We start from the raw sequence: 26,275 nt of genomic DNA, 5'->3' as shown, positions 1-26,275 counted from the left end.
GCTTAAATCATCTCCTAGTTTTGTAGCTACCTATCTAGTTAGTTAATTTAATTAATTGATAGATAATTAATTCCAGCAATCGATATGAAAAGATTTTTCGCTGTACTTTCTAATCATATATTTAAATCGTGATCATAGATTTAAAAAGATTAACTTTATTATCTAAGCAACTCAATACAACATACATTAAACAAATAATTTGCTTGTTAAATAACTTAATATCCACAATCTCCTAGCTAACTACATTTACATTATGTGCAGCCTCGTCTGCTATATTCGGAAATTGTTCCCACCTGTCTCAGCCTTTAACGCAAAGGGTTCTTGGACTTCAGCACAAAAACACTTCCGCTGAAGTCAACTGTTTTGTACACTCACTCAGTCGAAGGGTGCAGTCAAGGGCACACAAAGCTCCCTTCACTCGTTACCTAAGGAATTGGGACAACCCTTAAGATGGCAAACATAGTACTTCCGCCGGTCAAGGGAAGGTAACGCGTGAGCAAGGGTGCGGTTTGGGACGCAGCCTCACATTTCAATACATTCCTTCACTGGTGTCATACCTCTCAGCTTTTATATAACGGTTTTGTAAAAACTACAATTCCCACAACAAGGAACCCGCGCTCGCTTCGTCATAGGCGGTTTTCAAAAATCGTCAGAAGAGTCTTAGCGGCACTTGTGACTGGCCGCAGAGAGAAGCGGATGTGCTGGTATACAACTTCCTAAGAGACGGTAGAGACGCGAAAGAGAAAGGAAACTGGAAAGGTACTTTTTTAAGTTCTTGTTTTCATTTATTTAGGACTGTGTTCCCTGAATAAATATATTTCATGATATAGAATATTCAGGTCACGGTTGTTGATACCAAATTTCTTACTTACAAAAAATGTCTCTTCGTCTACTTCCTTTTTTGTTTGCATATTTTGACCTTTGTTCGAAATAACGTAAACGCATTTTTGTAAGTGAAAATATCATCGTGTTTCTTATTGTCCTTTTTTTCTATCAGTTGTAAAAACCCTGCCAAACCACAGTGCTTACATCATTGTGTTGAACGCGATACCGCACTAAGCATAAATAGGGCAACGTTGACAAGAACTAAATATATTACACTTATCACACTACCATCCTGAAAAAATGAGTTGTGTTATTCCATGAGGAAAGAAATAACGTCACATTTTTTCATCTAAGAAAATGTAATGCTTAATATCTGTTCTAGCAGTACCTGCAGACAATAATTTTCAACAACGGCATTACTTGACTAGAAACGTCCGCGTATATATATATATATAAAAAAAAATACTTTTAAAAATCTAATATCAAATGACCCTTCCGTAGCCAAGTATCTCCGTCTTTTTTTGTAACAATAGGCCTCAATATGAACACATCTTACATTTATCGCAGTGGTCGTGTGGACTAAACCGAATAATTATGGGTTTTAATGCGATAAAAAAACAAACAAAGTTAAATATGGAAACGTTTCGACCAGTGCCTTAATCCGTTTATTAAGAAACATGCACAGACCCCGATTACACTAATCCTGGACTACCTACTGTAATGTTATTGTAACGTCATTAGTGCTCACCAGGGCCTGCCTGTGAAACCAGATGCACTGGATGTTCTGCATACAGGTGTAATACAGTGTTCTCTGAAGAGCTTTATATTTGTGTATGATACTGAATTATTTAGCAAGTAGTGAAAGGCATGTCTATCTAAATATACTTCTCTTTTGGAATGGTTAAAACCTTGGTTACCACTCCTTTTGAAACGGTGTCTGCTAATGATACTTAAGGGAAAAATAGAATACTGTATCTATTTTATTTCCCAACCACACATTATATTATTATTTATTTAGCAGACGCCTATCCAAGGCGATTTACACAGACTAAGACTTATGAACTATGCATCAGCCGCAGAGTCACTTATAACAACGTCTCACCCGAAAGATGGAGCACAAGACGGTTAAGTGACCTGAACCGGGGACCTCCTGGTTAGAAGCCCTTTTCTTTAACCACTGGATGGGCATGGCTGTAGTGTCGTGTCGTCTTGTAATGAAAAACAAAGTGTAACAATGAACTTGGACATTGCACCTATATGTGATTGTACATCAGTGCACACATTGACAAAGCAGGATATTCTGCGGTAATTTTGGAGTTCAACAAATGTCCATGTGTGCCATCTATGTGAGGGATAGGGCTGGAACGACTATTAGTTTGAGTAGGAAAGTTGAGGGAAAAGTAGTCTAATTGGTGTTTGATAATGCCTGGTGGTCTATTTGTGAATGTACTGTTCTAAAATGTCATTTTATATTTTAATGTATTGCAACTGCACTTCTGTCTGTGGAAGGCCACCCATGTCAAAAACGCATTATTTAGTACGTGTTTTAAATATTTTGTACAGTATTGATTTGGACCAATCGGACTACATAATACTCCGTGCGCTCAATAAATGTAAATGAGCTATGCACTTTCCAGGTAGTGGCTGGTCATTTTACAGTAGTACCTACTACGGGCCGGTCATTTTACAGTCTTGCAGGGTAATTTACAAGAGTAGCAAATCGCCTTCGGGATAACATCTTTTTAATTTGGGACTATATTGTTTAACAGGCGCTTTTATCCAAAGCAGTTACAGAAATTAAACACAATATTATACAATATTACAGGCAATAGAAATGCAAAACACACATTCATATAATATATACAAAATAAATATAAAGGAAAATACAAAGGTATATCAATAGGAATTTATAAATAAAGGTTGAATATGTGGTTTTTGAGAAGACCGTGGAAAGCAGTAAAAGACTGAACAGTCCTGAGGAGAACCCGTAGCTGGTTCCACAAAATACATTGAAATATGCTTTTAAGAAATCAAGAATAAGAAAAATCATGGCAATATAGATTTGCTGTGCTGCTGACTTCAAGACACAGTGTTGACCGTGACACGTTTCAGTTTGTATTAACAATGTACACAATCGTTTTTTGGTTTTCTAATTGTTTGTTTTACTTAAATATTGAGTTATCATAGCAAATATTAGATTCAATGTCAGATCTGTCAACACTTGTTTAAAATGACATATTAGTTACAGTGGGGTCAACACTGAATTAAAGTGATTTCTAAGGCTCTGAAACCGCTGGCTGATGCTCGTCTTGCAGGTTCCGGGCCTGTCCATCTTTAGCTACACTTTACCCAATACAAGTCCAAATGGAAGATATAAGGGGACTTTTAATTGAATAATTTATTACACATACTATTTTCTTTAAATTAATTGGTTGTCATTTCATTTGCAGTGATCTGATTGGCTAAATTAGTACATGTAATTAGAATTACAACACATACTAAAGTGAAATTAGAACGTGCACTGAATATTTGAAACACGTACTAAATAACGTGTTTTATGACCCGGGTGGCCTTCCATATCTGTCCATCTGAAACCACATGCTTCACAATTACTTCAGTCATGTGATGTGCGATTTAGTTGACTTCGTTTCTTAGGTCAACTTTTCGCTTTTCTATAAAACGATTTCATTCTACCCCTAGCGAGAGATGAAGGAAAGGACACTGCTGTACCCAAGGTGGTTGCCATATTGTGGGCAACTGAGATTTCAGTTTCCTGATGATCAAGGCCTGAAGATATTGGGCACAATTCTCAATAGTCATTAGCACAGTTATTTCAGAAACATCAATTAAACGTCTAACACCAATAAGAAACCATTTAATAATTAGTTCATGCTCCAGAATGAAGTCTTAATTGTTTATTTCTAGTTTGGTAGCTTTTTATTGGGGGTGTTTCTCTGTTCTGAAAAATGTACTAATTACAAATTGGGCTAAATAGCAGAGAATTTAGGCCATTGTCTTTATACTTTGGTATACAACTGTACTTTTTTGTCCTATAGATATGTTACACTTTGAATTATTGTCTGAGTTTTTGTCTAGTTAAATTAAGTTTCATTGATTTAATGACCTGGCCTGTGGCCAAATCAATGATGATTCCACATGCTTTAAGAGTGTTTTCATATTTGGTCTGACTTAGTTTACAGGTTAAAACTGGTTTCCGGGGGCTCCTGAGTGGCGCATCCAGTAAAAGCACTCGCTAGAGTGCAGGATGCGCTCTATAGCCTGGATGTTGCGAGTTCGAATCCAGGCTATTCCACAGCCGACCGTGGACGGGAGCTCCCAGGGGGCGGCACTCAATTGGTGGAGTGTCGCCCGGGGGGAGGGAGGGTTATGTCGGCCAGGGTGTCCTCGGCTCACCGCGCACCAGCGACCCCTGTAGTCTGGCCGGGCGCCTGCGGGCTTGCCTGTAAGCTGCCCAGAGCTGCGTTGTCTTCCGACGCTGTAGCTCTGAGGCGGCTGCACGGTGAGTCTGCAGAGTGTAAAGAAGCGGGCGGCTGACGGCACACGCTTCGGAGGACAGCGTGTGTTCATGTTCGCCCCTCCCGAGTCAGCGCAGGGGTGGTAGCGGTGAGCTGAGCCTAAAATAATTGGGCATTTCAAATTGGGGAGAAAATAATAAATAATTGGCAACGACTAAATTTATTTAAAAAAAAAAAAACAACAAAAAAAACTGGTTTCCATTTTCTATTATTATTATTATTATTATTATTATTATTATTATTATTATTATTATTATTATTATTATTATTATTATTTATTTCTTAGACACCATTATCCAGGGCGACTTACAATTGTTACAAGATATCACATTATTTTTTACATACAATTACATTATTTTTACATACAAAAATCACAACACAATAGGCAACCCTCTAAGACAGTGGTGCACAACTCAGGTCATGGAGGGCCGGTGTCCCTCCTGGTTTTTGTTCTAACCATACCCTAAATTAGTTAATTGGACCAAATAAGCTTCTAATAAGGTCCAATAAAGTACTTTAGGGTGCAGTTGGAATAAAAACCAGCAGGGACACCATCCAGGACCGAGTTGTGCACCACTGCTCTAAGAGATGGGCATGCTGAAGACATGTGGACTCTGCTCTTTTCAGTCATGGGCCTTTAAGTACCATCCATTGATGTTTGTGTGTTAGTTTCTTTCTTTTCTTTTAATATTTTGGACAGTTCAGTTTCTCTGATGCCTGCCCGTAACCTCCCTCTGTGCATGAACATCTCTCACTGCTCACAGTCCTGCATGCTAACAAGAGAATTGAATTCTGCTGGATTGTGCATACCTTATCGAATGTGCATTTGCTACTTTGTACATACAGGCAAGCTAATTTGCTGGATGGTTAACGTGAATTAAAACACCATGGCATACCACTTGACATTCCTCGGCCTGATACATTAAAGGTAGTATTTTTTTGTTCATGTCTTTTTACAGATTTTAAACTGGATGCTGTCTAATGAAATATGCAACAGGACATATAGATGATTGTTACCAGACTTCTTCTCAGCTTGCTTTTTTGCACAACATTAAATGGTACTTCTGCCATATCAGTTTTCATTAATACCTGATTCAGAAAAAATGAGCACTGTAAGTATTTTTCATATATTCTGATTTCAGAAACTTTGTGAAAGTGTTTATAATGTCTCTCCCTCAAGAGTTATTGTTAGTATCCTTGATGGTGTGTAATGGCTGTTTCTTGCTGTTGGAAGATGCACATAGGTCAGAAGTGCACCACAATATGACGTTCAAGTAGGCCAGCATTCGATGTTCTCTGAAGAGGTTGTAGATAATGTGCAACAGTTCAATAAAGATGCAGAGCGTGTGAATAAAATTAGCAAAACAATTGGCATGAGGCAGCAACAGTAACTATTGACGATGAAAGTCTCTGTGGTTAAATACTACAGATTTAGTTGGCTTTGCTGTTAAAACTAATCAATTATAATTCCAATCCTTAACACCATCATCCTGGATTTCAGAGGTTGTATAATGTGTTCTTTGCTGATTATGACTATTCGTGGTTCTGATTTGTGGTAGGGCTATAAAAACATTCTGTTTGCTGTGAAAAAAGTTGTAACACAAAGTACACCTGCAGGTGTATTCAGTATAAAAACTGTTAATTAAATAACTAAGATTACAAATTTCACTGACTTCTCTCCCCCACCCCCTCAGTTCACCGGCAGAGTAATAGGAGCAGTGAAAATGAATGTAGAGTTAACCCTTGAGGACTCTACCTTTCAGGAAAGCCACGGTATCCTGTAGTTTTAAACGTTTAACCGGTAAACAACCGAATATTTAAACACTTTGCACGTATATTAATTTAAATGTAGATTTACAGCCTTGGTATTCTAAGTGCTTTCCAGGAAAAATGTTAGCATGCTAGAAGTACAACAGTATATAGCTTTTAAAAATACACCATCAGTTGTAAAGCTTGCTGCTTGGTAGGATAAGATATAGAGACCTTCCAGTGACTGTCCCATTATAAACTGGGTAGTTAATGAAAAGCATCAGGGCAGTTTTCAGCTTTTGTAAATACCCACACAGGACATAGGCAAAGAGATCCTACAATAATTCTTGTCACTTCATAGAGAGAACTTTATTTGGCTGCAGAGCTTGTTATAGTGTGTTGTATGTAACTGTGTTCTTGCATGTAACCAAAACAAATGAATGTTCTGTACGGGGAGTGTGGTAGGTTTCTGGCCATTCAAATTGAATAACATTTGTCTGTGTATTAAAGTAAAACTGTTGTGTGCAGTTGTACATTTTTTTAAAATATATATCTTTTTTTCTACTAATCTATCACTTTTTTTCTTTCTTGAGATTCATACAATGCAGCTTCCTGAAATGTGAAGCTAGTTGGAGAATGTGTAAACTGTTGCCAGTATCTGAAAAATCCTGTTTCCACAATCAAGGGAGAGGAGAGTAATCACATGAACCTCTACTGACAGACGCCCTATTAATTGGAATTTGAAATTTGTATTGCTCTGATTGGGTGCATCTTGTGAGGTCCACAAGGATATTCCAGGTGAATGATGGGCAGCATTTGCACCCACCTACAACCATTCCGTGCTTATGTCCCTGCAAACACAAGGAGACAGGCAGTGGAGGCGATCAATTCTGCCATCAGTTTTACCTGTCTTTAAAAATACATTTTTAAAAAACAAATTTTACTGCATTCTTCAATGGACCATTGTTGCTGAGTTAGTCTCTCCCCTAGCAGTTAACAGTATTTGTTTCATTGATTATTCTGTTCTCTTAATCTAGTTTATCAATTATTTATTAATTATCTTAAACAGCTGGCTGCTATAAAGAAAGTCCTTTTGGTATTGACAATCTCTTGTCTTTATCATCTTAATTTTTTTTACCTTTCTGTGTCGCATTATTAATCTCTTATCAATCCAAATGGAACCTAGCTCTCATTTATTATTGGAATAATCTAGGATGTTAACTATAGGCTGGTCATTAGGGAAGCCCAGATTATCGGAGTTGGTGCAGATTTATTAATAAAATATCATAATCTGTAATCAGCGTTTCACTGTCATCACCTATTATTATTATTGGCGTGCAGTGACGCAGACACACACCGGTCGAGACAAACTACGGTGTAGTAAACATGCCCCGCAAAAGTGTTAAAACAGTAGGATTCCAACAACTCTCAATCAGAGGCTCTGTGTCAGGTCTGTGGTGTTACTTTCATGGATACAGTTTTCATCTCCAATTCCTGCTCTATTCAGATTACCGCCCTATGGAAAAATAAACTGGTCCCCACTCAAGTACAAACTCAACATTAGTCAGAGCACACTGTCTTCAGTGTGTGACGGCTCACAGTAAGGAATGCAGTACACAAACTTTTTTTGTTATTGTTGTAAACTTTTAGTCATCATGGGTCAATTGCAACGAACTGAAAGGAGCATACTAACTGGGGCTGATCCCGTGGTTAGTACGGAGGATGGTACTAAACTAATATGCAAGTTAATACCAATTGCAACGAACTAAGCAGCTCAAGAGTCAACAGCTGCGTATTAAAGTTGGTCTCCATTGCAATGAACCCAAAGTACCCTGCTGTTGCCATCTAGAGCAGTGGTACTCCACTCTGGCCCTCGAGATCCATTCCAGTTGTGGTCTTTATTCCAATCAGGTCCTAAATTAGTTAACTGCCTCAACAGTTCCAATTAGCATTAGAACATGCTTGGAGTAAAAACCTGGACTGGATTGGATTTAGAGGGCCAGAGTTGAGTAGCACTGCTCTAGAGCAGGGGTAGGCAACCCTGGTCGTGGAGTGCCACAATCCTGCCTGCAGGTTTTGTAGGTATCTCTTAATCATCAATTGCTAAATACCTGGAACACATGGTAATTCTGAACAATTAATCCAATCGTTGAATCAATTGGGGCTTGGGTAAAACAAAAACCAGAAGTGTCTATGGCACTCCAGGACCAGGGTTGCCTACCCCTGCTCTAGAGCAGTGCTTCCCAACCCTGGACCTGGAGGACCACCTACCCTGCTGGTTTTTGTTCCAACGAGCTCTCAATTACTTAATTGAACCCTTAATTTAAGTAATAATTTGTTTAAATTGGACTTTTTAAACCATGTAACTTACAAAAAGTTGGAGAATTCAAGTTCCTTATACAATGTTATGCTTAACTTGGAATCCCAACTGTTTAAAATAATTAAAAGGCTCCGATTAGGCAAATTATTAGTTCAATTAAGTAATTGCAAGCTCGGTCGGAACAAAAAACAGCAGGGTACGGGGTTCTCAAGGACCAGGGTTGGGAACCACTGCTCTAGAGGATACTAAAACACAATACTAAGTTAGTCTAGCAATTTCTGTAGACTAGAGTTGTGGTATCGTACTAACTGGAACAAATATGAAAAATCCCCAAATGTATTGACAACGTATATGAAACTGAACTATTCATAACCAAAAATTACATAAATGATTTGAAATCTTCGGGGAGGGGGGAGTGTCAGTGTTTGCAACAAACCAGTTTCATCCTCCTATAACTTATTCAACTTAACAGATCTATTTTATATATAAAAATTCCAGCATGACTTTCCAGTGTCTTTACTTTCAGCCTCTTTCACAGGAAAGTCAGCAATCAGTCTGCTTACAAGTGTATTCATGCAGTTGTGCACTGCAGAATTGCTGTGGAATCCTTTCACCATCCTCCACAGTTTGAATGACATCTTTTATACACTCTATGAAATAGTTTTTGCTCTATTGCATAATTTTGCACACGACTACTGGCCATGATTGCCTTTGTATGGATGTACTGAGAAATTATGCTTTTATAGGCTATACCTGAAATATGTAATTAGAATTTCTGATTCAATTTTACACCTTTCATAGTCTACAATACACCTTTGGTCCTATAAACAAATGCATTTGTTTTGTGTGTGAATTAAATAATGAGGACTTATGCAAGTTTTGTTTATCCTCTAACGCAGCTTCATTAATTTTGGTGGTGGAAAATTAGGTTGTACATGTGAATTTTGGTTTAAGAAAATTCAGCCCTTGTATTTACTTTCGTGCGTAAATACATTTCCGTACATAAGTTTAAATAAATAAATAAATGGAAATTTAAAAAACGATAATTTATTAAATTATATTTATATATATGCCGTCATATAACTTTTCTTCAAAGTTTCTTGATAAAATGCGGTCTTACACTAATGACCTATGCTTTAAGCTCTTACCCAAGGAAATCACTGGAAATAAGTCTTTGGTGTCAGTGAGCAGTTATTTAATTTCTAAGTAAAACAAAGAAATTGCCTTCTGTCTTTTTAGAAAGCAGCCCTTAAACTTTTCACATTTTGAAATCTCACTTTTTTCACATTACCATAGAGTGTGCACACACACGAATCCAGATTGAAAATTCAACCTCGAGCTAGATATTCTTCAGTAAAAAGTTGACAGTATTTTATTACTAGTTTTGACATGTATATAACTATTAAAAATAAATAATGGTGGCAACTTTTTAAATACAGCCCAACTTGTGCCCTCATTTAAAATGTATTTTGTATGTTATTACAGACTTCAAGAAAGCGACGCAGAAGTGTATCTTCAAATACACAACCGAATAAAAGAAGCGGAGGGGCAAATACGCTTTCGGCACTGGAAATGGAATTGGAAACAGGGACGATTGAAGTGGTGGAGAACACCAGATTGCCAAGTGAGACAAAATTCCTCAATCCCCAAATCAATTCAAATCTGTTTTCCTCAATCCTCTGCATTTGGGGATTTTTGATTTAATTGCTTTATGGTTTTACCAGACATTGTGGCTCGTAAATATTTCATAATTACATTTTTAGCTGTAATGGGCGTTTTATATTTCGTTTTGTGGATGGACCTTTTAACGTGAGTGGGTGGTTTTTCTTACGTATTGTCAAGAATTTTTCGCAATGTACTCTTTTTATTTATGTATATGCTCTGAGCACACTCTTAAACTCAGGGGAGACTTTCAGGAGGACATTAAGATGTTTAAAACTCCTGTAGTGGATTGTTCGTGCACTGGGCTTGCACCGTATCCAAATGACTTTTTAATAATAAAGATAATCACACAGACTCATTTAATTTGAAGTTTTAACGAATCAGAGCAGTAGTAGTGCTCTTTTCGGTTTATTAAATGCTTGTTAAAAATTGGATTGGTTAAGGGGCTCCCGAGTGGCGCATCCAGTAAAAGCACTCGCTAGAGTGCAGGATGCACTCTATAGCCTGGACGTCGCCGGTTCGAGTTCAGGCTATTCCACAGCTGACCGTGGACGGGAGCTCCCAGGGGGCGTCGCTCAATTGGCCGAGCGTCGTCCGGGGGGGAGGGAGGATTAGGTCGGCCAGAGTGTCCTTGGCTCACCGCGCACCAGCGACCCCTGTAGTCTGGCCGGGCGCCTGCGGGCTTGCCTGTAAGCTGCCCAGAGCTGCGTTGTCCTCCGACGCTGTAGCTCTGAGGCGGCTGCACGGTGAGTCTGCAGAGTGTAAAGAAGCGGGCGGCTGACGGCACACGCTTCTGAGGACAGCGTGTGTTCATCTTCGCCCCTCCTGAGTCAGCGCAGGGGTGGTAGCGGTGAGCTGAGCCTAAAAATAATTGGGCATTTCAAATTGGGGAGAAAATAATAAACTAATTGGCAATGACTAAACTTTAAAAAAAAAAAAAAAAATTGGATTGGTTGGTTATGCAGACCACCATAAATCCGAAGTAAAAAGCAGTCTGGGCGATCCAGTGCTTTACAGGTTTAACAGCATTAATACTTCAATATAGTAATACAGATATGGTTAATTATATGCTTAGTCCTTAGGCTATACATGCATAAAGCTAAACACGCCCACTGCTAAATTCTAGAACATTCAATATATATCACTCTCTTAAGACTAAAACATAATTTCTATACCTTATAGCAATGCATCAATATAAAAGAGATATTAAATTCAAATAGATGCTTACCTTCCAGTATATGGAAGTGTAGTGTAGGATATATTGAAAAATAAGAACTGTCTTCAAAAGGCAGAGACTTGTGAATATGACTAAACAGCAATCAGTTTTTCAGAGATCCTCAGAGCATGGACCACACAACCTGTTAGCAAGTTGAGCGATACTTGACTCGGGTTTTACCTAGGTTTTTATAGGATTTTCCCTCCATTGAATACATCAGGTCCCAAGTAAATCTAATCATCACTTGGCATTGACATTTCTTATCTTTAAGTTAATGATACATTCTATAAGGAGCTATTCAACTCCTTTTTAAAAAACTAATTGAATATAACTTCATGCCAGAAAATATCTTTTTCCAACTCCTCCTTTTTCTGAAGTCAGGTGGACCGAAGTTCACAGAATCCTTGATACCAAATACAATACAAGTATATGTGTTCATATGAGAGATGTTTTTAACATGTAACACCAGCTCTATTTGATTATATTAAGCTGAGTCTAAAATACATGTCCCTCTTAGCCGCATATTGCATTACCTTTTCAGTGTGTTATCAATGGGCCAGTTTAACTTCATATACAAATGTGAGTTAACAAGGTTTTTGACAAAGACTGCCTTTGAATAAGCATACAGTGCTCGGTTCAATTAGTTTAATTTAAATTTAAGCTATAATAGACATGTTAAATATAACAGCCGTATTTAACTGTTCCATTCTCGGACTATGCCTGACTTCTCGCTCTGTTTCTAAAAGTTGCCTGCACAAGCAGGATTCAGACACCTTGTTTACTTGCCATGGCTATTGTTTTAATTAATATGAAACTCCACTGTAAGCACTTTTCCAAATTCACCATATGAAGTCATTTTTTGGCCGATTTCAAGAGACACCTGGACCGGTATCTTTTCAGATACCAAAAAAACACTTGCATCCTAATTTTTATAACTCGGCTCTCATTATTTTCTTATATAGTGAGATACGTACTCCCTTCTTTCTTAAAGCACCTTCCGTTGGTTATCATTCAAGGGTGGCAAATCCCGCTTTTAAGAGCCAACACCGAATCCTGCTTTGAGGTGCCAAAGACTAAGCTTTATTTTTTGAAGGTCTAATGCCCTTCCAGAATTATACTGTGTGTCGGAGACAAACATTTAATTCTTTCACTTTAGTTTCCCTGTAACTAAATACCTTTTGTTTCTTACTGCAGTAAAATCTTTATACAAACTAAACATGTATATTCTTTGGTTTAATTTATATAGTAATGTCTAAATACTTTCAGTTAATTGGAGAAACTGAACTAATTCTTAAATCGATTAAATGAAATGAACATTATCGTAAATGTGTCAACAATATGGTTGCAATGTTGTCAGTGCCATGCTTCTGTTATAATAAACCTTTACTATGTTCTTTGAACAGTTTCTTTAAATGGCATTATAAGATGTATTTCTAATTAAGTTACTTCAGTATAACAGTTACTCCTAGAAATTGTAATATTATTTTACTCTATTGATAAATCTTTCAAGATTAAGGGGAGGTCCAGTTATTTATATCTAAATACAGGTAGAATTAACATATTAAAATGTAATAGTGTTCTAGTGACTAAACTGTGTCTGAGCTTCTTCACTGTTCATATAAAATCCAGTCAAAGCGGGTTTTAAGACAACCTTTGCTTTTTGCCAATTTTAGGGTTGATTAATATGAAACACTATCGTAAGCATTTTTCAATACTCATTATTTCAAACCAATATCTAACCTAACATATTAACACGTCCTACGCTTTCCATTCCCAGCTCTTCCTGCCGGGTTCTAATTTAATTTCTGTTATATATAGAAAATGATTAATGTAAGATAAACTCCTATCTTCTGTTATCCGAAAGGTATTTCCGTTCCTAATATTAACAAGATCGCACATTATAGAAATGATCTTGGCTTTTAAATCGCCGACCATCAAAAATCCCTGCTTCATTAGCCAAAACCAATGAGTCCTCTTCAACACTGCCTGTACCACAAGCAGGTGATAATGAGGTTACAACATTAGTTGTATTGCTTCAACAAGTTTACTGTTAGTTACAGTTTATACTTTAAATGATTTTATAACATGTAGTTCTAATTCAGATATGTCAATATAGCAATCTCTTATAAACTGCAATTCTGTTTTACTTCATTGATATACACAGAAGGCAAGAGGTTAATTTAATTGGCAGCAAATGCAACCTTGAATATTAAAACTTAGGACTGCTCATACATTTACTTAATGTTATTATATTAGGTTTCTTATTTAAATACTTTTGCTTTTTCTTACTTTAATCAAGCCTAGTTCGATTGCTTCTAGCATATTAACTGTGCTCCATAGATTCTGCCATTCTGCTCTCGCTGGATCAGAATGTTTTGAGACTCTGAGTCTAATTAAAAAAGATGCTTTTGCCTGATTAAGGGAGGTTTGGAACTTTCAGCAGGTCAGTCTGACCTTCAATGCAATGAACTCCTTCTCACAGGCCTTACACAGATCTGCTAATACTATTTTCTAATGTTTGTATATTCTTTAAAACACATTACAGTCATTACAATATTTGTTGCAGTTTCACAAATGTTCAATTTGTATCCCAAAGATCAGCCTGCTTCCAGTAGCTGTGACAGTCTTGGGTCAGTTTCTGCTCTCAGTGAGTCTGTTCCTGCTCACAGGTGTGGGTGACAGTCTTTAAAAGCCTGATACCTGCAAAACTTAAATCTTGTTAGCTGGGCTCCCATCTCTACATTATCCTTCCCATCGTCAGTGGGCAAACACATTTTAACTGAATCTGGGTCCATCAAAGAACTGCACACCCTTGCAACCAAGGCCTTCCTTGCAAAATGATCTAATGACTTATAGCACAAAAGGGACATGCTAGAACTGTCTGTGACAGTATCATTGTTCAGTGTACAGAAGCTCTGACCGATAGCATTATGTAAAGGTTATGGAGTATTGCCTTTTTGTTTTGTCACACGTGTGTGTGTGATATATATCGAGTATCAAAAGAAACATCACTATTATAACATTCATTTAAAAAAAAAAAAAGATCATCTATAAATGATGGACTTTGATGAAATGTTTTTGGTTTCTTTTTAATCACTCAATCATTAATTCATCCTTGACCATGACATGCTTGAGTGACTGACTGAAGCATATGCACTTAATCACCTAATTAGTGAGACAGTTGATTGGACACTGGATATGGAGTGATTTCAGCTGTTGAATTCCAAGCTTTAATAAAAAGCAATAAAGAAAATCACAGAAAAACATGTCACATCTGTCAAGAGAGCAACGCCTTCGTGCAATCGGCATGTTGGAGGCTGGACTAGGGCAGCGTACTGTATAACCAGACACACTCAATGACAGGCCACGAACTGGGAGACCAAGAGTCACAACACCTGCCCAAGATCGACAGATAATTTTGCAGCATCTTTGTGATGTCAATTGTTAATCGGCACAATAAAAAGTCACTGCACCTGCTCTAAAACAGTGTCATTTTTCGATCACATCTAGTGAATTTTATCCAAATATACGTGATACGTTTCTTTTGATGTTTAGTGTGTGTGTGTGTGTATATATATATATATATATATATATATATATATATATATATATATATATATATATATATATATATATATATATATATATATATAGTGCCTTGCAAAAGTATTCATACCCCTGACCAATTCTCTCATATTACTGAATTACAAATGGTACATTGAAATTTCGTTCTTTTTGTTATTTTATTTTAAAACACTGAAACTCAAAATCAATTATTGTAAGGTGACATTGGTTTTATGTTGGGAAATATTTTTAAGAAAAATAAAAAACTGAAATATCTTGTTTGCATAAGTATTCAACCCCTGTGCTGTGGAAGCTCCCAGTTTACACTGATGAAAGAAATTGCCATAACGAGGACACAATTACCTTACCATTGGCCTCCATCTGTGAACCATTAAAGTTGCTGTCACATTTTCTGGATAAAAACCCCACTGTTGAAGGATCATTGGTCAGGCTGTGAATCTGAAGGAAAATGAAGACCAAAGAGCATTCCACAGAAGTTAGAGATAAAGTAATACAAATGCATAGATTAGGGAAAAGGTACAAAATAAGATCCAAGTGTTTGGATATCCCAGTGAGCACAGTTGGATCAATAATCAAGAAGTGGAAGCTGCATCACACCACCCAGGCACTGCCAAGAAAAGGCCGTCCCTCAAAACTCAGCGCTCAAACAAGAAGGAGACTTGTGAGAGAAGCCGCAGAGAGGCCAACAATCACTTTGAAGGAGCTACAGAGTTCAGTGGCTGGGAGTGGAGTAATGGTGCACCAGTCAACCATATCAAGAGCTCTGCATAACACTGGCCTGCATGGGAGGGTGACAAGAAAGAAGCTGTTACTCAAAAAGTACCATCTGAAAGCACGTCTGGAGTTTGCCAGAAAGCATGAGAGTGACCCAGCTGCGATGTGGGGAAAAGGTTTTGTGGTCAGATGAGACCAAGATAGAGCTTTTTGGCTATGTGTGACGCAAACCTAACACTGCCCATGCCTCAAGACCCACCATCCCTACAGTGTAGTATGGTGGTGGCAGCAACATGCTGTGGGGATGCTTCTCATCAGCAAGGACTGGGCATCGTGTTAAAATTGAAGGAAGAATGGATGGAGCAAAATACAGGAAAATACTGCAAGAGAACTTGCTTCAGTACGCTAAAAAACTGAAGCTTGGGAGGAAATTCATCTTTCAGCTGGACAATGATCCCAAGCACAAGGCCAAAGTAACATTGGAGTGGCTCAAGAACAAAAAGGTGAATGTCCTACAGTGGCCCAGTCAAAGTCCTGATCTCAATCCCATTGAGAATCTGTGGCACTACTTGAAAATTGCGGTCTCCAAGCGTCGTCCAACCAACCTGAACAACCTGGAGCAAATCTGCCAAGTAGAATGTGCCAAAATCACTCCGACACTGTGTGCAAAACTGGTACATACTTACCCCAAAAGACTTAAAGCTGTTACTGCAGCGAAAGGTGGCTCTACCAAATATTAATGTGTGGGGGTTGAATACTTATGCAAGCAAGATATTTCAGTTTTTTTATTTCTTAAAAATATTTCATAAAACCAATGTCGCCTTACAATAATTGATTTTGAGTTTCAGTGTTTTAAAATAAAATATCAAACACAATGAAATTTCAATGTACCATTTGTAATTTAGTAATATGAGAGAATTGGTCAGGGGTCTGAATACTTTTGTAAGGCACTGTAATTACTTTAAGAAATGAAGGTCAGTCTTTAAGACAAATGGCAAGAACTTTGCAAGTGTCTGTAACTGACGTGGCCAAGACCATCAAACGATTTGAAGAAACTGGCTCTCATGAGGACCGAACAAGGTCAGGCAGACCAAGGGTGACCTCAGAATCAGAGAACAAGTTAATTCGAGTCACAAGTCTGTGAAACCAGCGATTAACTGCCCCTGAAATACAATCTCAGCTAAATGCTACTAGAAGTAGAGATGTTTCAACATCAACTGTTCAGAGGAGATTGCGTGAAGCTGGCCTAACTGGAAGAATTGCTGCAAAGAAAACATTGTTAAGAGTGCAGAATAAGAGGAAGAGACTTGCCTGGGCCAAAAAACACAGAAACTGGACATTTGAGGAGTGGAAGTCGGTCTTATGGACCAATGAGTCAAAATTTGAAATATTTGGGTCCAACCGCCGAGTATTTGTAAGACGCAGAGAGGGTGAGCGCATGTGTGGTTCCCACTGTCAAGCATGGAGGAGGCAGTGTCGTGGTCTGGGGTTGCGAGCTCAATCAGCATGGTTGCAAGCTCAATCAGCATGGCTATCGTAGCATACTTCAGAGGCATGCCATTCCATCAGTATTACGGCTAGTTGGGCAGTCCTTCATTCTTCAGCAAGATAATGACCCTAAACACACCTCAAAGTTGTGCAAGAACTATCAGGTGAAGAAGGAAAGTGAAAGACAACTCAATCTAATGACCTGGCCTGCCCAGTCTCCAGACCTCAATCCCATAGAACTTGTATGGGACGAACTGGACAGAAGAGCCAAAGCAAAGCTACCCACAAGTGCCCTACATCTCTGGGAATTGCTGCAGAAGAGCTGGGAAGACATGTTGGGTGATTTCCTGCTGAAACTTGTTAACCGAATGCCTCTTGTTTGTGAGGCTGTTAATAATGCAAAGGGTGGCTATTTTAAGGAATCCAAGATTTAGAGACAATTTTCAAGTTTCTTGAACATTCTTTGATACTCCTTTTGTTTTGTAACATGTGTTTTCATTTTCAAGTATTTACAGAAATGTATACAACGTAAAACATTGTCAATTATGAAAAAAAAACTAGTTTCCAGCAAGTGTACTCAAACTTTTGACTGGTACGGTGTGTGTGTGTATATATGTGTGTGTGTGTATATATATATATATATATATATATATATATATATATATATATATATATATATATATATATATATATATATATAATATATAAACAAACGTGCCATTTACGTTATCCAACCACTTCGCAGTGGAGCCCATAGCCCTGCCTCATTGAAACAACTAGAGCTATAAAGAGTATTAGCTGCACTTCTTAATGCATTTGTTTGGTGACTGGTAACTCTGTCTGTGCAGGTGAGGAGGTGGTAGATCTCACTTGTGAAGGCTCGGAGCCCGTGGTGGTTGATTTGACAAGCAACGACTCGGTGGAGGTAAGTTTTAAGACACTTCCAGTGTTTTCACTGTCACTCTTCACTCGTCAATTACGAATATTTTTTGACAAAAAAATGTCAGTAGTCCATGTTAACGACTGCTTATGTTTGTGTGGTAGTTTGTTTAATTTTAAAATAATGATTAATCGTCTATTTGTAGTTTTAAAGACAATCGCATAATATGACAGAGTCAGAAAGTCTAAAATTGTACTACTAATCTCTATGGAACAATTAAAAATGTCACTTCCGGCGTTCCATAAAGCTCAGTGGTTACAAACTTTTTTTTACTTTTCTCCTGCAGAAAATGATGTGTGTATATATAGTGTTGAAATTGGTTTTAAAAAAAAAGCACACATAATTTTAAATAAACTTAACCTTTTCTCAATGTGTAACACCCCTTGAGGACTAGTTGTATAACAATAATGACTACTAAATTTCACCATTGACTAAAGTTTATAAAAAAGGTAAATCCCTAGTGACTATAAAACCCTTGGAAAAACCTGGTCACTTCTTATACTTGGGACTGTATTTCACAAATGTTGAAAATATTGAAATGATTACCTGAAAAACAGTTGTAGAATGTTTAGTTTAAAGACTTTCTGTTTTTCACCATCAGTGAATTATCAAACAAAATAAAAGAAAAAATTAGACAATGTTCCACCCCCCCCCCCTTTTTTTTTTTTACTGGACAAAAGGATTAGCAGAAATATTTCAGTTCTTTGATGCAGCTGGTGTCTTTGTCATTGAAGAAATGTTAAAGAAGTCGTGCAGCTCAATGCAGTGTGTTCAATAGTTACCGGATGCAAACTAAACTGGCTGCCAGGTTCCTGAATGTAGGGCGTCAATTAGGAAACCATTTGCTGTATTTATGGGAATATTCACAGGATAAATTTTCCGGAAATCAGTGAAATAACTATGTCCTTTTACACAATGCATAGTCGTCGTCTCAGAGTTTCATTGGTACTCTTAATGTTATTCATTACCTAACAGTGCAGTCCACTATATTTCAGAAATATTCTAAACCACTTCAGATCCCATTAATTAGGTACACTAGCATAGCTATGATGCCAGTGGAGTGCTGATCCAACATGGTTTACTGTAGTATTGAACCTGTGCACACCAGAGGGTCAGAAGGTTAACCATTATTTATATATTCTCATGCACTGTTCAAATACATTGAATCACAAAAGGATTGACACCTTTTCCTAAGTCACACATCAGTCTCTAATATACTGTACAAGTGGTACAGTATATTAGGTAATTGAATACCGTAATTTCATTGTTTAATGTTAATTGTGTGTTTTTTTTTTTTAAATATAATGGAAACTAATTTAAACGTGCATTCCATGTAGTTTCCAGTGAACCTGTAAATAGTATTATAAAATGTGTTTATACTGGTGTTGCACAGTATGTGTTTAGGTTTTAATTATTGTTGTGTTTTTTTTTTCCCCCCCCTCTTGTACCTGCTTGCAAAGATTGTGGATGAAGGTGAGTTTTAGAAATATATACGTATGTAAATAATTTTACAAGCCATTAATTCACAACAATAAAATGTATTGAAATTTTAAAATGAAAATTTACAATGTTGGTTGTCTGACTGTCTGTCAGGTCCTGGTCGCAGGAGATCAGGAGGCAGTGAGAGTTACGTGCTCAGCAGTGATGAAGAGGGCTCCACCGAGAGGGAGGTTTATGGTTCTGCCAACATAGCCAGACCGGCTTTCGTCCCTCCCGTGGTGAACAGCAGCTGTTCCAGGTATGCTGGAGAAGTTTGCAATGAACAAAAATATTTGTGGGGCAGCATTCATTCATTAGTTAACTATCCTTGAACAGTGAGCCTGTACGCAAACCAGAATAACAATGTTACTTTTTAAAGAAAACTATTTCAGAACTCTTAAGCATACCCTTATAAAAGTTTAGCATAAGTCATAGCAAAGTGTAAAAAGACATGGAACAGCGTTTTATTATTTATTTGACAGATACCTTTATCCAATGCGACTTGCAGGATTACAATGCAAGATTAATATTTAAATACAGTATAGTTCAAATAATACTACTAAAAAACAATATGAAATAGGATGCAACAAGTTAGGATTTTAACAAGTTATATCTACAGTGACATAATAGTGCAAAGATGGTGCATTAGCTGAGGATCCAGTAACTTGGTGCATAGGCAAGGCAAGTCCAGTGCATAGTAGAAGGGATAGATCAAGAGAACTACAAGTGCAGTCTAACAGATTGGTTTTGAGGAGGCAGGGAAAGGCAGTGAAAGACGGAGCAGTCCTGAAGGTCTCCGGTAGCTGGTTTCACCAGAGAGGGGCTAAAAAGAGACAGTGGGCACGGTAGGCATGATCAGTTGGCCTGTAGAGGAGGAGCGGAGAAGGTGACGGAGGTGTGGGTTAGACGTGAGGTATTGGAGGTAGAAGGGGGCAGTGTGGTGGAGAGTAGGTAAAAACAAGGGTCTTGAGTTGAATACGAGCAGAGGGGTAGCATGAGAGCAGCAAGGTTGGGAGAGTACAAGACCAGCAGCAGAACTGAGAAGAGCTGAAGGGGCCGGATAGTCAAAGCATGGAACACCAGCAAGGATAGTTACAGTAGTCCAATCTGGAGAGTACAAGAGCTTGGACCATATTGTAGGAAAGCAATTTGAAAACTACGATAAACCATGATAGTTAAGGCTTGAAGTTTTTGGTTTTAACCAAAAAAACAGCCCCTATTAGGAGATTTGTTTTTTATTGTTTTGGCAACATGTTTTAACCCTTTGCAGTCCATTTATTAAGTGCGCGTCAGGCACGCCAGGTCTAATTAATTTTCACACGCGCAGTTAATTTTATACGCGCTGTTTAAAAGTATATTTTTTCACAGTCAAACGGGTTTAAATGGCCCTGCATATCAACAAAGCACTCACTAGGCATCTCCAGCCCCGCCCCACCCTTTCGTTTGCTATACCATTTACCTATGTAAGAAATAAATAATAATAATAGTCGTACATACCGATCGATCATCTCCGGATCACTTGTTTTATCACCAAACTCCTCAATAATGCGATCCAAGTCATTATTTTATTACTATAACATCTGAAAAAAGCTCTACAAATGTCCATGATGGTCTCTGTGCGCTGATGCACTCAGCCAGCTTGTTTACTATGAATGCCCCGTTATCTGATACCTGATACCATGTATGACTATTCATGAGATACGCCTTTTTTTTTTTGACTTGTCTCGGCTCCTGTCGCTCCTACTCGGCAATTGAATGGTTTTCTCAGCTTTTTCCGGAGAAAAAACGACTAAACACCCGTTTATTGCGTTGCTATAATGATGTCGGACCCAGTCCGACAAAGGACCTGTGAGGAATAATTGCAATGTCGGACCCAGTCCGACAATGGACCGCAAAGGGTTAAATGTGTCATTCACTACTCTCTTTCTACATGGGGAAAAAAAGGCTTTCAGAAGCCAGGCAGTGTACAGAGACATTGCAACTGACCAGTTGTCAATTTTGTGCACTATGTAATACGTGTCATTTGTGTCGATGTGTAATTTGCTAAGCAACAGGCTTAATGACCACAAACCCAAACAAACCAGTTTGTTTTTATGGCGTTAAGGTTTTATTCAGTGATGAACCGAAAAAGTAATTGTGTGTGTTTGTGTGTGTGTGTGTATATATAAAACTGCTGTACAGTTATGTTTCTACTAATGCAGATTACATTTTTTCTTGTGTACGACTGCCATTATTATTATTAAAGCTAAATAAATGTCAAACTTTAATCGGCGTACATGATGAATGTTTACTCTAAGTGAAAAGATGTAAATAACTTCTTGTATGTTGAGATGATGTACAACAGTTTTCTATAGTCATACGATGGGGTGGGCAGAAAGAAACATGAACTGGAGTGATAGATACGTGGGTGGTAAGGAAATCTGGTACTTATCACAATTCTCGGATTCAAAATGCAACCAGAGTTCTATATTTGCCAGAATCTTAATGTGGGCATCGTCACTTCAACACAGTAAGTTAACGTTTGTATATGTATTGGTGAAACGTACATTCCAATGTATTACAAACTGAACATTGATGTGTTTTGAGGACTTTTACAAGGGTAGTCCCCTTAAAGCATCAAGATCATATCAATGCATGTATTCAATCAAAACAATAATGCCAGTTCTCCTTTAATGCAATGTATTGACTTGTAATTGTTCACAGGTCTGCGTCTGGAACAGTTAGCTGTCCAATATGCCTGGACAGCTACACAGAGGTAAGACAATGTAGCCCTACTGAAACTCGTGTAGTACCTGTGTTTTGGTAATGGAATGCTATAGGACAAGGGTCACTCTTTTTGTTAACTACTGAAACATTTAACCGTACTATATAACAGACTCTGTTTTACCATTTTTTTGTGTTCTGGTAACTTTGTGTTTTTAGGGCTGATATCCTATTTCTTTGTTGTCTGACAAATCTCAACATTTTGTTTTTTCTTTTTTCTTTAACTATTTTGCCAGGAACTTGAGTTTGAAAGTTCTGTTTGTTATAATACCTAGTTAACCCTTTAAGGATCAAAATACTCAATTTCTGAATACTCCTGGGGGACGTTAGTGCTGCAACAGTTATTCGAAGTGTTGAATACCTGATTTAAAAAATAAATAATACAAAAAAATTGTCAAAATTATGAATCTAGTATTCGCCATATTAGAATTAGAGACAGGTTGCATCACAACATTAGGTCCCTGAATCTTTTTTGGACTTCATTATTTGACCTTTTTATGGAAGAGGTTGCATCTATCCTTCCGTATTTTAAATTTTAGCAGTGGCTCCTGACCTTTTGCTGAAAATAAGTTTTATGTGCTAAAATGTCGAGCAAAAGCTCAACTTGGGTGGCTAAATGTGTTTTTCCTTTTTTCCAATTGTTGCTACTACATGTGCGCTGCCTCGTTTTCCAGTTAAATGGAAGTCCAGACTATTGAAATGTGACTAATAGGCTTGTTAATGACCCTGAAAATCAATTGTCGTTTCAGTTAAATCAGTCATAAGCAGGAGTTGCAAAGGGCATTGCAAATAGGAGAAATTAATCTGCCCCTGTTGAAAATTGAGACATATAATTAGATGGCAAAAAAACTTGCAGTGCAAATGCATTGCGACCGCAATTTTCTCTGAAATGCGCCTTCTGAAAATCAGGCTTAGTGTTTTCAAAGAGATACATGTATAAAACCTTGTTCTATAACCTGAGGGACCTTACAATACTTCCTTAATGTTTTGTTGAAAAATATTGATGTTTGGCCCAATTACAGACATTGTTTCACTATTTTTATTTATTCATTTTTTAAATTGTAGCTGATTTTGCCTTTCTATCTTTTGAAATTCATCAATAAATCATTTTTTAGTTGTAGAGACTTGTATATAATATTATATTATATTATATATATAATAGGTTCAGGACACAATAATATTACACAAAAAAACTGTCGGAGTGAAATTCAGTGAAATTCAGTCCCTCCCCTATCCAATTAAATGTGTTTCCAACCTGTACGTCAAAGTATGGTAGCCCTGTAAGTCAATAAAATGCAGCGTGTTTACCTGATCACGGGCCCAGAATGACACTTCAGTATGATCGTGTATTAGTGCTGGGACAAATATTTGAACAAATATTTTTTTACATGTATTTGGATAGAAAAATCTGATGTTCTAATTTGCTAGACATGACAAATACCTTGGACTTATTTACCACTTCACGAGAAGTTGTGCAACAAGTTAAAAATGGCAAATGAAAAAGCTCATGCAAGATTTAATTATATATATTAAATAAATATAAAGCTTTCAAGTTTAAATTTCAGTTTGTTTGCTTGTTCAGCTACAAAAAGACACAAGTAAACCTCATGTAGTTACTTTATGAAAACATGTCTATGGCCACTGTTTACTGCGAAGAAACAAGTAAAAAAAATGAAATGCGGTGTCAACTATGCACTATTTATTTCTGAAATAAATAATACGTTTAACCTGAACTGCTATTTGGCATCCTTTGTTTTGTAGCTAATTCACTGGGGTAAAGTAAGGTCTACACAACATATTGTTTACTCTGCCCCTGCTGCTATGCTGTCTCTGCCTGTGTTCTAAGCAATATAATGTTTTTTATTACTTTTTGAAAACAAATGCATATTTAAATTGAGCAAATATCCGAATATGAAAATCCTGTGTTTGTCCCAGCACTATCGTGTATATACGATCCTTAAAGGGTTAAAGACATTAATGGGTGTGAAATGTCAATTTCTCTGCTTTCACCTATTTTCTCTTACCTTGTGTGTTCTGCAATCCTCTTGTTATGTTGCTCCTTGTATTTGTTTTATTCTCGGTCTAATTTCCCCCACTCTTTTGCAGAGAAAATCCTATAGTCTGTTTTATTGGGGTGTAGTCTTCAATGTCAGTCAACTTTGTGCTGCAAAATTGTTTTTGTATTTGATAGTGAGAGTTGCATATTTTTACTTTTCTTCCTTTTTTTTTTTCTCCCCCAGATTCTTCAAAGTGGACGGCTCATTGTATCAACAAAATGTGGGCACCTGTTCTGCAGCCAGTGTCTTCGTGACGCACTCAAACATGCTCATTCTTGCCCGACTTGCAGAAAAAAACTCACCCACAAACAGTACCACCCCATTTACATTTAGCAGCGTGTTCCTTGGAAGTTTTCATGTTCAGTAGGGGGAAAAAAGACTGCGTAGACCCTTGGGACATTCTGTGAGTTAATTTAGCAGCATCTATAAACTTGGATTAACACACTTTCATTTATCCAAGCTTTATTTCTCCCCGTTACGAAAGAAAATATCTTGATGCTGGAAACTGGAGAACTTCCATCTATGATCAGCAGATTTGGTCCGTTTGTCAGATTCTATTCCTTCCCTCTTTAGAAACTGACAACAAAATGGTTGTCTCTGTGGAGTGAGTGGGAGTGGAGTGGGGACAAGGGACAGGAGTTCAGTGGTAAAACTGCAAAGAGCACTCTGTATTTCAGGCATTCACTTACATCGGTGCAAGCTTAAATTTAATTGCACATTTTCTTATATTGTTCATCTGTCATCCTCTCTCCAGTTTAAATCATTGCTTTGTAAAGGCATTGTCATGAAAAACCATTGCTCATGGTTTCTTAAAATTGTGCAATTCATTACTAATTGAGTGAGAAATGCACAACAAGGATTTCAGGTTTGTGTTAAAGGTATTTAAGTCATTACTTACTATTGTACTCGGGAGCTTTTGTTGGGAGGTTTATAAAGTTTGAAGGCACTGAAAGCAAGCTCACTGTACAGTGTCTTTTACTGCTTCAGGCCCTTCTATGTGAACCAGTGCACAGCAGACCAGTGCCACCTCCCAGTATGTTTTTAGTATGTAACATAGTTTCTGTGCCCTTACTTTCTGTAAAATACACATGTATTTGTATATAGTGTATATTAAGTTAATATTAAAGATGCATTATTTATAGTGTTGACTAATTTTGGAATGTGATTATTATGATCTGCTTGTGTTGGTTTTTTTTTTTTTTTTTTTTTTTTTTTTGCTTTGTTTTTTTGGTTTTTATTTTGGGGGGGAAGGGTGTTGAGGGTTCACGTGTTTAGAGAACTTAACCAACTCACCTTTTAAAAACTTAGCATTATTGAGCAATGTTTGGCATTTTTTTGTGGAGTGGGGGGGATAACAGATTTCAGATGTATTTAAGCAGACTGCAAAGGATAGGCGTTGTTGGGTCCAATGTAACTGAACTGAAATGTAGGTGCAGTATCTGTACACTCACTTTTACATTGTGTGTTTTTGTGGTGTGATTGCAGGCAAGGGGGCATTTCTTTTCACCAGAAACGCCATAATCGTTTGATACTTTTGTTTATATAAATTACTGTTATAACATAAATTGGTTAATTCTACGTTTCATAAGGACGTGATTGCTTATTGCTAGGTATCCAGGTAGTTTTTCAGTCTCATGATATAATTCTCAAATTATCCTACTTTTAACCTAATCGTCCGTGACACATATATATTAATGCTGTGCTTTTTCTGGCCTTCGTAATTGATGTGATGCAACAAAAAACAAAAACTTTTGAATGTATTGTAAATCATTTAAATGTTTGTTTTTTTACTTGTATTGTTTTGTTTCATGTTTCAAAAAGAGTGGATTCTCCCAAAAAAAACCAAAAAAAAAACACACAACCTTAAAATAGTAATAATAAAATGTTTTGGACATGAATGTTTCTTAAATTAGTTTTCCATTAAAAATGATGTCAACAGCA

The 26,275-nt window shown here is 37.3% G+C and overlaps 1 protein-coding gene across 4 annotated transcripts; it reads left to right on the top strand.

Annotated features, from left to right (window-relative positions):
• The first annotated feature begins 436 nt into the window (after positions 1 to 436).
• On the top strand, positions 437 to 26,275 carry LOC117408434 (E3 ubiquitin-protein ligase RNF4-like). 4 transcript variants are annotated; one of them, XM_034013419.3, is made up of 9 exons: positions 437 to 759; positions 5,321 to 5,473; positions 6,704 to 6,908; positions 9,916 to 10,054; positions 17,944 to 18,020; positions 19,496 to 19,508; positions 19,629 to 19,773; positions 22,218 to 22,269; positions 24,518 to 26,275. In XM_034013419.3, exons 4-9 carry the CDS (start codon positions 10,003 to 10,005, stop codon positions 24,665 to 24,667), a joined length of 489 nt encoding a protein of 162 aa, XP_033869310.1. In that variant the 5' UTR covers positions 437 to 759; positions 5,321 to 5,473; positions 6,704 to 6,908; positions 9,916 to 10,002; the 3' UTR covers positions 24,668 to 26,275. The 4 variants fall into 4 exon arrangements, with proteins under 4 accessions (XP_033869310.1, XP_033869309.1, XP_033869311.1 ...); XM_034013418.3 differs by lacking the exon at positions 6,704 to 6,908 and having other exon boundaries at positions 440 to 759; XM_034013420.3 differs by lacking the exons at positions 5,321 to 5,473; positions 6,704 to 6,908 and having other exon boundaries at positions 446 to 759.

Source organism: Acipenser ruthenus, chromosome 2 (genome assembly GCF_902713425.1).
Source record: "Acipenser ruthenus chromosome 2, fAciRut3.2 maternal haplotype, whole genome shotgun sequence".
NCBI lineage: Eukaryota > Metazoa > Chordata > Actinopteri > Acipenseriformes > Acipenseridae > Acipenser > Acipenser ruthenus.
The sequence above is the reverse complement of the archived record's forward strand: the minus strand, read 5'-3'. Positions and strand labels throughout refer to the sequence as shown.